The 13,129-nt window shown below is 38.6% G+C and overlaps 1 protein-coding gene across 5 annotated transcripts in view; it reads left to right on the top strand.

The window, feature by feature from the left end:
* ZC3H13 (zinc finger CCCH-type containing 13) overlaps nt 1-13,129 on the top strand; it is a 103,821-nt gene that overhangs the window by 56,691 nt on the left and 34,001 nt on the right. For all 5 annotated transcript variants that reach the window (XM_027557201.1, XM_027557202.1, XM_027557200.1 and 2 more), the window contains exons 9-10: nt 8,485-8,795; nt 11,312-11,776. In XM_027557201.1, coding sequence (XP_027413002.1) covers nt 8,485-8,795; nt 11,312-11,776 — 776 coding nt within the window. The remainder of the gene's footprint in view (nt 1-8,484; nt 8,796-11,311; nt 11,777-13,129) is intronic.

The raw sequence follows: 13,129 nt of genomic DNA, 5'->3' as shown, positions 1-13,129 counted from the left end.
GGATAGAACTCCCGAGACAGTGGCAGGGATTTCAAGAATCTCCCTAATTTGACATACAGTTTGTTGGCCTGAGCTGAAAACATTGTGAGTCTGAGTAGTTGGTCTAGGGACTTGAAAACCATTCTTTACCTCTCTCTCCCCCAAGACTGGATTGCTTGCTGTTCCTTGGCAGGGGCTGATCCTCTATCTCTTCACCACTCCATCCTATTTCAGGAGAAAGGGATAACTTTAACTTGATGCGCCAAATAGAAGATAGGAGCCAGTTGTCTTAAATTTGTGTTATGCTGGTGTGCATTGTTTCTGGGCTTTATTACATTTTAACTACCAGCTGTCTTACTCTTCAGTTCAGTTCAGTTGCTCAGTCGTGTCCGACTTTTTGTGACCCCATGAACTGCAGCACGCCAGGTCTCCCTGTATAACACCAACTCCTGGAGGCTACCCAAACTCATGTCCATTGAGTCGGTGATGCCATCCAACCGTCTCATCCTCGGTCGTCCCCTTCTCCGCCTGCCTTCAATCTTTCCCAGCATCAGGGTCTTTTCAAAAGAGTCACCTCTTCGCATCAGGTGGCCAAAGTATTGGGGTTTCAGCTTCAACATCAGTCCTTCCAATGAACACTCAGGACTGATCTCATTTAGAATAGACTGGTTGGATTTCCTTGCAGTCCAAGAGCTTGGAAACAGTCTCTTCATGTGCTAGGGATGCTGAATATTTTCTTCTGACTTTTGATCACAGTGATGGGTACAATTTTTAGTTCACTCTAGTCATGTAAGTCTCTTGAGCCAGATTCTGAAAAATCACTTTATTTAAATGGCACCTAATTCTGGGCTTGAATATGGTTGAAGGGTGTGCTGATAATAAGTCTTAACATTCTTCTTTATTCTTTAATTGAGGTTTTTTAAATAATTCATTTCTACATAAATACAAAAATGAAATTGAACCACAGTTATCAGTACTTGGACAGAGGAGCCTGGCGGGCTATAGTCCATAGGGTTGCAAAGAGTCAGTTGCAACTGAGCGACTAAGCACATACTCTACAAAAATGTTGAATCACTATGTTGTACACCTGAAACTTACAATAAAGAAGGCTCCTCTGTCCATGGAATTTTCCCGGCAAGAATACTGGAGTGGGTTGCCATTTCCTTCTCCAGGGGATTTTCCCAAGCCAGGGATCAAACTGAGGTCTCCCACATTGCAGGCAAATTCTTTACCATCTGAGCCACCAGGGAAGCCCCTGTTTATATAGAGTCCGTTTAGAGCTATTATAAAATATTGGCTATATTCCCTGTGCTGTACAATAAATCCTTGTAGCTTATTTTATACCTAGTAGTGACTTACTTTTTAAAATAAGTTTCTTATGTAAACAATAAAGCGTAAATATTTCTATGTGTGAAATGTGTACCATTTTGTGTTCTATTTTACCACTGAAAGGAGAGTTGATTTTGATAGTGTCCATAGTTCATTTAGTGTTTTTTAAGTGTGCTTTTTTGCATGATGATTTTAAAGGTTGAATTATGAATTTTAGCTCTGATAGCTTACAGTGAACAATGTTAGATTTGTGATCGCCAAAGAAGATTTAGCTTCGGGACCAGGAGCCAGGCTTGATCACTCAAGAGCTTTTGTGTAGCAGAGTTTTATTAAAGTGAAAAAGGGACAGAGAAAGCTTCTGACACCAACATCAGAGGGGGATGGACAGTGCCCCCTGCTAGTCTTAGCAAAGGGAGCTATATACTTTTGTAATTGGTTATTACAGTAAATCAAAAGAATGTTTAAAGGTTGTAAAGGCCTTATCAGACCCACTCCCATAATATACATTTTAAAGTAACGGAATTAGAACTAACAATAAAAAGATTTTATAAGACCCACTCCCACAATATACATTTTAAGATGACAGGATTAGTCAGAAGGTTCTCAAGAAGGAGAAACACATCCTCAAGCAGGTTATGTTCAGTTCAGTTCAGTTCAGTCACTCAGCCCTGTCTGACTCTGTGATTCCATGGACTGCAGCACGCCAGGCTTCCCTGTCCATTACCAGTTCCCAAGCTTGCTCAAATTCATGTCCATTGAATCGGTGATACATTGTTGTTATATAATCCTTAGTACAGAGTTTAAGCTGAGTTGTTTTGTTGTGTAATCATCAGCTCTGGGCTTAAAGAAAAAAACATGTGTCCTTTTCTTTTCCTCCTCCCCCTCCTCCTCCTCCTTCAGGGACCCCGGACTTCTTATCAACCTAAGAATTGACTCTCTTAGTTACATTATATAAGCATATTTTCATATTTGAGACATAGAAACCATTTATTGAGAAAAATTGGTGTTACAAATTTTAAGAAAGTCTGGAGTAAACATATCAGTTTGTAGGTGGAATTACTTGCATCTCAAATGAAAGGAACTTTCATTTTAAATTGCATAAATTTTCATATCTTTTCCTCAAGTATACCCTGAATATTCTCATTCCATGTTGTGTCGTAATTATAGCAGCGTTAAAAAGCTTTTGAATGGCATCAACTCAAGCTAAAGATTAGCTTTCCTTGTGTTTTATAAATCACAGTGCACTTGCTGACAGTCTACAGTTTTCTGTTTTAAGGTATTGAGGCTTCTGTTTGTGCAATAAGCTTTCCTTTGTTCTTTATTTGAGTGTCAAATGTCACCTCTTTTTTCCCTTCTGATAGGAAATCATTCAGTTTTAGAGTGTACTCAGTTAAGTTCTATTCAGTTGCTCAGTCATGTTCAACTCTTTGAGACCCCATGGAATGCAGCACGCCAGGCCTCCCTGTCATCACCAACTTGCTTGCTCAAACTCATGTCCATCCAGTTCGTGATGCCATCCAACCATTTCATCATCTGTCATCACCTTCTCCTCCTGCCTTCAGTCTTTCCCAGCATTGGAGTCTTCTCCAGTGAGTCAGTTCTTCACATCAAGTGGCCAAAGTATTGGAGTTTCAGCTTCAGCATCAGTCCTTCCAGTGATTATTTGGGACTGATTTCTTTTAGGATCAACTGGTTGGATCTCTGTGCAGTCCAAGGGACTCTCAAGAGTTTTCTCCAACACCACAGTTCAAAAGCATCAATTCTTCGGTGCTCAGCTTTCTTTATAGTCCAACTCTCACATCCAGACATGACTACTGGAAAAACTGTACCTTTGACTAGACAGACCTTTGTTGGCAGAGTAATGTCTCTGCTTTGTAATATGCTGTCTAGGTTAGTCATAACTTTTCTTCTAGGGAGCAAGTGTCTTTTAATTTCATGGCTGCAGTCACCATCTGCAGTGATTTTGGAGCCCAAGAAAATAAAGCCAGCCACTGTTTCCACTGTTTCCCCATCTATTTCCCATGAAGTGATGGGACCAGATGACATGATCTTAGTTTTCTGAATGTTGAGTTTTAAGCCAACGTTTTTACTCTCCTCTTTCACTTTCATCAAGAGGCTCTTTAGTTCTTCTTCACTTTCTGCCATAAGGGTGGTGTCATCTGCATATCTGAGATTATTGATATTTCTCCCAGCAGTCTTGATTTCAGCTTGTGCTTCCTCCAGCCCAGCATTTTTCATAATGTACTCTGCATATGAGTTAAATAAACAGAGTGACAGTATACAGCCTTGACATACTCCTTTTCCGATTTGGAACCAGTCTGTTGTTCCATGCACAGTTCTAACTGTTGCTTCCTGACCTGCATACAGATTTCTCCAGAGGCAGGTCAGGTGGTCTGGTATTCCCATCTCTGTGAGAATTTTCTAGAGTTTGTTGTCGTCCACACAGTCAAAGGCTTTGGCATAGTCAATAAAACAGAAATAGATGTTTTTCTAGAACTTGCTTGCTTTTTCGATGATGTTGGCAATTTGATCTCTGGTTCCTCTGCCTTTTCTAAAACCAGCTTGAACATATGGAAGTTCACGGTTCACATATTGCTGAAGCCTGGCTTGGAGAATTTTTAGCATTACTTTACCAGCGTGTGAGATGAGTGCAGTTGTGTGGTAGTTTGAGCATTCTTTGGCATTACCTTTCTTTGGGATTGGAATGAAAACTGACCTTTTCTAGTCCTGTGGCCACTGCTGAGTTTTCCAAATTTGGTGACATACTGAGTGCAGCATTTTCACATCATCATCTTTTAGGATTTGAAATAGCGCAACTGGAATTCCATCACTTCCACTAGCTTTGTTCATAGCCTTCACATTGCAGGATGTGTGGCTCTAGATGAGTGATCACACCATCATGGTTATCTGGGTCTTGAAGATCTTTTTTGTATAGTTCTTCTGAGTATTCTTGCCACCTCTTCTTTCTATCTTCTGCTTCTGTTAGGTCCATACCATTTCTGTCCTTTATCGAGCCCATCTTTGCATGAAATGTTCCCTTGGTATCTCTGCTTTTCTTGAAGAGATCTCTAGTCTTTCCCATTTTATTGTTTTCCTCTATTTCTTTGCGTTGATCACTGAGGGAGGCTTTCTTCTCTCTCCTTGCTTTCTTTGGAACTCTGCATTCAAAGGGGTATGGCTTTCCTTTCCTCCTTTGCCTTTAGCTTCTCTTCTTTTCTCAGCTATTTGTAAGGCCTCTTCAGACTGCCTTTTTGCATTTCTTTTTCTTGGGGATGGTCTTGATCACTGCCTCCTATACAATGGCCTGAACCTCCATCCATAATTCTTCAGGAACTAGAGTGTACTAGTTAATGTGAAATGTATTTTACTACATCCCTGCAATATTCTAGAAGCCTAATTGCTAATAGTTTAGGTCAGATTTCAAAACTGTTTTATAACCTAGAGTCATGTCTTTTATATATGCAGAATGAACATAGGTGTGGGACCAATTAGGCTTATATCCATAATTTGACTCATCTTGTTTTGGTAATAGATCCTCTCTGTCTTTTCACTATTTTTCAGTCTTCAGACTTAAAAAAAAAATAGTAACAGAAAAAAATGTAAAAATGCTGTGATTTTTACATAATATCATAGACTGGGTAACTTAAACAACAGGCATTTATTTCTCACAGACCTGGTTCCTGGGTAGTCCAAGGTCAAGGTGCTAGCAGATTTGGTTCCTGGTGAAGGCCTTCTTCCTGGTTTGTAGGTGGCTGTCTTCTCACTGTGTCCTCATTTACAGGGGAGAGAGAACTCTGTAGTCTCTCTCTTTGTCCTCTTATGTGGACACTATCCCCTTATGGGAGCCTCATCCTCAGGACTTCATTTAAACCTAATTATTCCCAAAGGCCCTGCCTCCAAATAGCATCACATTGGAGGTTAAGGCCTCAAACATATAAATTTGGAGTAGGAGGGGGAGGGGACGCAAACATTCATTTGATAACAGATGATTTAATCAACAAACTCCCCTCTCCCTGCCCAAAAGGATAAGTAGAAAAATATGGTTAAAATGCTGAACATAACTTGACAACACATTGGTGTTCAGTCCTTAATATGATAGCTTGATTATCTAAGCTTGAACTGAAGTTTTTCTTCCATTTTTGTGTGGATCACAACAAATTGGAAAATTCGTAAAAAGATGGGAATATCAGACCACCTTACCTGTCTCCTGAGAAACCTGTATCTGGGTAAAGAAGCAGCAGTGAGAACTGGACATGGAACAACTGACTGGTTCAAAATTGGGAAAGGAATATGACAAAGATGTATATTGTCACCCTGCTTATTTAATTTATATGCAGAGTACATCATGTGAAATCCTGGGCTAGATGAATCACAAGCTGGAATCAGTATCACGGGGAGAAATATCAATAAGCTCAGATTTACAGATGATACCACTCTAATGGCAGAAAGTGAAGAGGAACTAAAGAGTCTCATGATGAGTGTGAAAGAGGAAAGTGAAAAAGCTGGCATGAAACTCAACATTCCAAAAACTAAGATCGTGGCATCCATTCCCATCACTTCATGACAGTTAGAAGGGGAAAAAGTGTAAGCAGTGACAGATTTTCTTGAGTTCTGAAATCACTGTTAATGGTGACTACAACCATGAAATTAAAAGATGCTTGCTCCTTTGAAGGAATGCTATGACCAGCCTAGACAGTGTATTAAAAAACAGAGACATCACTTTGCCAACAGAGGTCTGTGTTGTCAAAGCTATGGTTTTTCAGGTAGTCCCATTTGGAAGTGAAAGTTGGACCATAAACAATGCCTAGTGTGTAAGAATTGTTGCTTTTGAATTGTGGTGTTGGAGCAAACTGTTTAGAGTCCCTTGGACGGCAAGGAGATCAAACCTAAAGGAAATTCACCCTGAATATTCATTGGAAGGACTAATGTTGAAGCTGAAGCTCCAATACTTTGGCCACCTGATGTGAAGAGCTGACTCATTGGAAAAGTCCTCGACGGTGGGAAAGATAGAAGGCAAAAGAGAAAGAAGCAACAGAGGATGAGATGGGTAGACAGCATTCCCAGCTCAGTGAACACGAGCTTGAACAAATTCAGGAAGAGAATGGAGGACAGAGGAGCCTAGCATGCTGTAGTTCATTGGGTCACAAAGAGACATGTCCTAATACCTGAACAACAGCAACAGTAGGCACCAAATTTGAACAGAGGTGTGATTAGACTGTAATGTGTTTTTTAAAAGACAGTATTGTGAACTGTTTAAGTCTGTGAACAAATCACCAAAAGGAGTTGCAGACATTCCTGAAACAATTTGAGTTTATCTCAGAAATAAACTCAAAGTTAAGCAAAATGTCAGTTCAGTGGAGAGCTACATTGTTTATTTTTTCAATTTAGGTGTTTCCAAATTGATCAGAACCTAAGGAAATTGAATTTGGAAAGCACCAAACAATAGTCAAATTAGAATGAGAATTTCTCAGTCCTGCAATAATTTTTCTGTTCAGTATATGAGTAGCCTTTGGTCATAAATGGTTTTCCAGATTTGGCTAAGACTCATGGAGCATTTCTGCTCATACCTGTTAGTAAATATATTCCAGTTTAGAGTCAGTTTAACTCTGGTGGTTTATGTCTTATTTTTTGTATATAAGGAAAGAATAACAGTTTTTATTAAAAGTATGAAAGTTTTGTAATCATAAATAGCTAGAATGTTTAGATAAGTGTGGTGTTCTAGTTAGCTGATATTTATTGATTGTTGTTGTTTTACTGTCAACTTTTATCCAAAAAGTGTTTCTGTTCGCTCAACTCATTATTTTACAAAATCCTTTCCAATGTATTAGACCACTTTCCTGGCTCAGCAACATGTATTTCATAGATTTAAACCTTTTATTGATAAAAGTTCTACTAAGGCATCATTTATAAACAACATAGTTTAGGGCAAGGATTCTCCAGAAGGTTTGATTTTACCTGCCTGGAGACATTTGGAGCTATATGAAGTAATTTTTACTGGTATGAATGGGGGTGGGAGTCAGATGGTACTGGCTTCTATGGGTAGGGGCCAGGGATGATCTCAACATCCTCCAATGTACAGGATAGCCCCCAGCACAAAGAAGCACTGCATACAAAATGCCAGTAGTTCCAAGATTGAGAAATCTTGGTTTAATAACTTTGTCAGCATTGCAGAAGTTAAAAAATACTCATCATAGACACTGAAGGTAATTCCATAATATGTTAACAGGAACTCATAATTTTTTTGAGCAACCATGTAGCCTTGAAATGATTGCTTTGAGAAATATGATATTTATCTCAGTATGTGGTATCTCAGTATGTGATGTCTGGAATGCTGTTTTTTTAAATGTTAGTCATGTTTCTTTTCAGTTAATGTGCAAATGCATGTGTTCTAGCTCTCCGTCACACTTAACTTTTACATATTCATTGTAGACAGAGCCCAGGACCTAACAAATCATAGGAGTGATTCAGATGTGCTTCATGTGTTTTTAAGTTATTTCTCTGGCAGCAGTCAAGCAACATGATTTGAAGGGAGTAGAGGGAGCCTTAGTTAAACCAAAGCTTATGAACTAAATCTCAATTTGTACTGCCCAAGAGTGAAAGGTAGGTTATTTAAGATAAAGACAGTATAGGCAGTATGTCCTGTCCTTAACCCTAGTGTTCTTTCCCCATCCTACATGTCAGCCCAGGCAGTCAAACTTTATGTTTGGTATAGCTGGTGATAGCTTTTCGTTTCTCCCACAACCCTGAATTATAGGCATTCTCACAGCCAGTAATATCTATCTAGATCTCACTGGTATGTTTTCTCTTTAGTTCTTTGTGGATTCTGTCCTCTAAGTACCCATTCACACTGTCAGAGATCATCTCTGGTTAAGAGTGAATTCTGTACTTTATGTGATAATAAGAACCGTTTGTGATCAGGGAGAATGTTACCTGGAAAAAGGAAGTGTGCCTTGGAGCCAAAGCTCAGGAAGTCAATATGTGTCTCATCTAGAACTGTTGCCTCAAACTGACTTAAAAATCAACCTGTTAATGATTTACATCATTTTGAATTAAAATTATTATTCACACTTTTAGCTTTAACTTTTATATTCAGGGTTTTGTTGTTGTTTTAAAAGACTTTCCTTTGGTGGAAAGTGAAGGCTCTTGAACCCAGTTTTTTATTGTTTCTCTTTACAGATCCACTTCCCCAGCAGGACAACATCATTCTCCAATATCTTCTAGACATCACTCATCTTCCTCACAGTCAGGATCGTCGATTCAAAGACATTCTCCTTCTCCTCGCCGAAAAAGAACTCCTTCACCATCTTATCAGAGGACAATAACTCCACCTTTACGCCGCTCTGCTTCTCCCTATCCTTCACATTCTCTGGCTTCTCCTCAGAGAAAGCAAAGCCCTCCAAGACATCGCTCTCCAGTGAGAGAGAAGGGGAGGCACGATCATGAGCGAGCTTCACAGTCTCACGATCGGCGTCATGAAAGGAGGGAAGGTAAATACTCAGCAGTGTTGTGGGTTTTTTAGAGTTCTTTTATGTAAGTGGATATTTTCTTTATTAAAAAATCGGACATTCAGATTTATTGTTAGAATAAGGGATAGAAGAGAACTGTGTTATATACTACATTTTCTGTAACACGTGGATCAGAGCTCTTTAGGGCAATAGGCAATAGGCAATTTCCATGCTTAAGGACATGGAAATGTAAGCTATAGATATATGTAATTGGGCATTTATATGTATATTAAGTTGTTGCTTTCTTTCGGTACATTGTTTTACTTGAGTAGTCTCAAGTTCTAGAAATTTGGGACTATATAGTTCTTAAGAGTGTCCGTCTAATTGCTTAGTTAATTCTTTAAAAACAACAGAAGAGGTTAAAAGAAAAGCAACAAACCAGGGAGCAGAGTTGGAACATATCAGAGATGTCTTAACAAAGAGGTGTGGGCTGGGGGAATGTTCAGCAGGTCCATGGGAACCAAGTGATCAATTTTCCAGGTCTAACTCAACAAAGAAGTAAGCAAGACAGTTTTTAGATTCCTGAGCATTACATTAACTTTGAATTTGCTATTCCGTCTTCAAGCTGAGATTGAAGTAGTACAGTTGAAGCAGTACAATTGAATCACTCTCATCTCTTTCTGTAATTCTTGTCTAAGCTTCTTGTTGTTTATTTAACTTAGCAAGCCTTTTTCCTAAAATCTTCTAAGTTAGTTTTTTTTAACATAAAGAATACTCAGGAAATATGTGCTTACTTGCAACAGCATTTCTATTTAATGTGCACTTTTAAAGTCTCTGTATCACATAGCATCTCCTATGAAACATGTTGAACTTATTCTCCAGTCAACAGTGCAAGAAATAATTATTTTTTTTCTAGAAATGATGGATGCATAGATAGGGACTAGACAGGGCATGTATTTTAGAGAATTATTGCTTGTATACATGATTTTGGAACCAGATCAGCACAGCAGTATATATAAAACATTGGTAAGTGGGGAAAATGCTCTTACACCTATCAACAACTAAGGTTGGCTGGGAATATGGTATATTTTTAGTGACTACTTATTGAATGAAAACTCTTAATTATTTCAAAATACTATTTATTAAACACAGTTTCCTTAATGAAAGGGAAATTTAGTATGCAGTTGATTCTTACAAGAATGCTTTGTTTTGTGGTAAGGGAGTTTTATGGTATATGAATCCTTTTAATAATAAATCATACACTTTTTGATTGTTTGTAAGGAGGATGTTTCTTTAATCTTCCGAAAGTCATTTTTTGAAATAAGAATAATTTTAGTGAAAGGATGGGAAGGAAGGTAAGGAGCAAATACAGGAACTGAGGGTCTTTGGTAAAGACAGCTGGGGGCATCATAAAAGAGAACCTAGTGCGAAGTGATCAAATTTCTAGGCACACTTGGTATTGGAGGAGGACTTGAAGTCATAGATGTAGTCAAAAAAAATTGAGACATTGTCAGATTCTTGCCTAGGGCTTCTATCCTTAGGTGGCGTTTATGGATGTAGGCAGAGGAGATAAGTTATTGATGAGGATCTTGTGGATACTAGACAGGGAAAGTCTACGGACCTACCCATAGGTCCTAGGCTACTATAAAATGGCTAAAATAGCGTCAGATCTTGTGGTTGTTCCAGAGTATAAGAGTAATTTACAAAGGAATCTGATTAAAAAAAAGTACAGGGGTTGTTCTTTGAGGGTCTCTCATTAATTCTTTCAGTTCTTTTCAATTTATGCTGTCATCAATTTATGTTTCTCTAGATGTCTCTAAAGAATAGTTTCTAATCTTTGCAAATTCCCACCATGTATGGGGCTGACTAAACCACTTAAGCTCTTGACCTCTGTTCCTTCATGTATACAGTGATGAGTTTGAATTAAATAACTATTGAGGTTCATTCCAGCTTTTTTAAAAGTGAAGTTGTTTTTTAAAGTTTTCCCATGAAATGTTAGAAAGTGCTTTAAGTAGAAAAAGCTTTAGAGATGGGAGTGTGAGTCCATTAAATAGCTTAAAAAAAAAAAGAGAGAGAGAGAGAGAGAAAGGGTGAATAGCAGTATCTCTTTGCCACCAGCTTATTAAGTACAGGTTACTCTCAAGTGCTTAAGTACATTGGAGGTCATGTGTGAACTAGTCTGGCCTAATACTTAGTAGAGATGAGTTAAAGTCACTTGTACCTTTGAATCTCAAAGTGATTTCTAAAAGTAATCCATCATTGATAGGATTGATAGGAGATCAGCTTACTTGTTTCAGATCTTACCTATGGGTATGTTGATACCAGAATATCTTGTTCAATCAAGACAAATAATCCAGGTGTTAATAAAATTACCTTTGGAATTTTAGCTTACAGATAGGTTTAATTTTCTTATTTGCCCATGTTTTCTCCTTTTAGTTTTTGTAAAGAACATGAATTACCATTGTAATAAAAATTAAAGCTGTGTATTGAATACATTGTCTAGTTTCCTACAGTTTTGTGAAAGGAATTACAGTGTATTTCCTAAATTATGTTTACAGAGACTAGAGGTAAAAGGGACAGAGAAAAGGACACAAGAGAAGAACGAGAGTATGAACAGGATCAGAGCTCTTCTCGAGACCACAGGGATGACCGAGAACCTCGAGATGGGCGGGATCGGAGAGATGCCAGAGATACTAGAGACCGAAGGGAACTAAGAGACTCTAGAGATGTTCGGGACTCCAGAGAGATGAGAGATTATAGCAGAGATAACAAAGAGAGCCGAGACCCCAGGGATTCTCGGTCTACTCGTGATGCCCACGACTACAGGGACCGTGAAAGTCGAGATGCTCATCGAAAGGAGGACGCCTATCAGGAAGAATCCCGAAGTTATGGCAGAAACCATCTGAGGGAAGAAAGTTCTCGCACTGAAATAAGGAATGACTCCAGAAATGAGTCTCGAAGTGAGATTAGGAATGACCGGATGGGCAGAAGTAGAGGAAGAGCTCCAGAGATGCCTGAAAAGGGTAAGGTGTTTGACTTGTCAGTGAACTGTGTCTTGTATGTTCATACAGAAATTATGAAATCTCCTAAGATTTATTTCTGACATTCATTATCACTTTGTCAAAGTAATTTTCAATTAATTGCATTTATCATCTTCTCTATAAATTCTGAGTAGGAATTATTAGCTAAAATTGCAGAAGATAAACGGGGCCTGACTTAGGGACCCCTCCCCCCACCCCCCCAATTGAATTATGTCCAGTCATGGCTACCATCTTGGTTAATGTGGAACACTAAGAAAATTGCTATCAGGAAATAAAAATCAAAAAGAAGTAATTTCTAATAAATAGGTAAATATATGATAAAATGATCATTAAAATGGAATTTAAAACGATAGACTTTCAAAGTTGGTGGTGTCAGAAATGACTGACTCATGTGTTCTTCAGTACTTGTGCTTGCTTCAAAGCCACCTCAAAACATCCCATGTCAGAATCTTGAGCCATTTTTTCTTACCTTCCTCTAAAAAGAATTTGGCATCACCATTATCATCAATAACCACCTACCTAAGTGAATTTGACTATCTCCACACTTCCTGGACTGGGTCAACTTTGACATCTCTCTTCCTCCACCCACTTTGCTCCCCTCCCCAAAACACTGCTGCAGAGTTCTGACCATTCTTACTCTTTCTATAGGCCTGTTGGTTTATTATAGTTTCACAGTAAGATGAAGGCCCGCCACCTTCTCCTTCATAGTTGTCTTGGCTTTTCTTAACCTTTTGCTTTTTCATATATATTTTTTTATATAAATTAATTTATTTTAATTGGAGTCTAATTACTTTACAGTATTGTAGTGGTTTTGCCATATACTGACGTGAATCTGCCACGGGTGTACATGTGTTCCCCATCCTGAACCCCCCTCCCACCTCCCTCCCCATCCCGTCCCCCTGTTTCATGCATCGAACCTGGACTGGTGATCCGTTTCACATATGATAATATACATGTTTCAATGCCATTCTCCCAAATCATCCCACCCTCGCCCTCTCCCACAGAGTCCAAAAGACTGTTCTATGCATCTGTGTCTCTTTTGCTGTCTCATATACAGGGTTATCGTTACCATCTTTCTAAATTCCATATATATGCATTAGTATACTGTATTGGTGTTTTCCTTTCTGCCTTACTTCAGTCTGTATAATAGGCTCCAGTTTCATCCACCTCATTAGAACTGATTCAAATGTATTCTTTTTAATGGCTGAGTAATACTCCATCGTGTATATGTACCACAGCTTTCTTATCCATTCTTCTGCTGATGGACATCTAGGTTGCTTCCATGTCCTGGCTATTATAAACAGTGCTGTGGTGAACAGTGGGGTACACGTGTCT

Source organism: Bos indicus x Bos taurus, chromosome 12 (assembly GCF_003369695.1).
Source record: "Bos indicus x Bos taurus breed Angus x Brahman F1 hybrid chromosome 12, Bos_hybrid_MaternalHap_v2.0, whole genome shotgun sequence".
In the NCBI taxonomy this organism is placed as follows: domain Eukaryota; kingdom Metazoa; phylum Chordata; class Mammalia; order Artiodactyla; family Bovidae; genus Bos; species Bos indicus x Bos taurus.
This window is presented reverse-complemented; position numbering and strand designations above follow the sequence as displayed.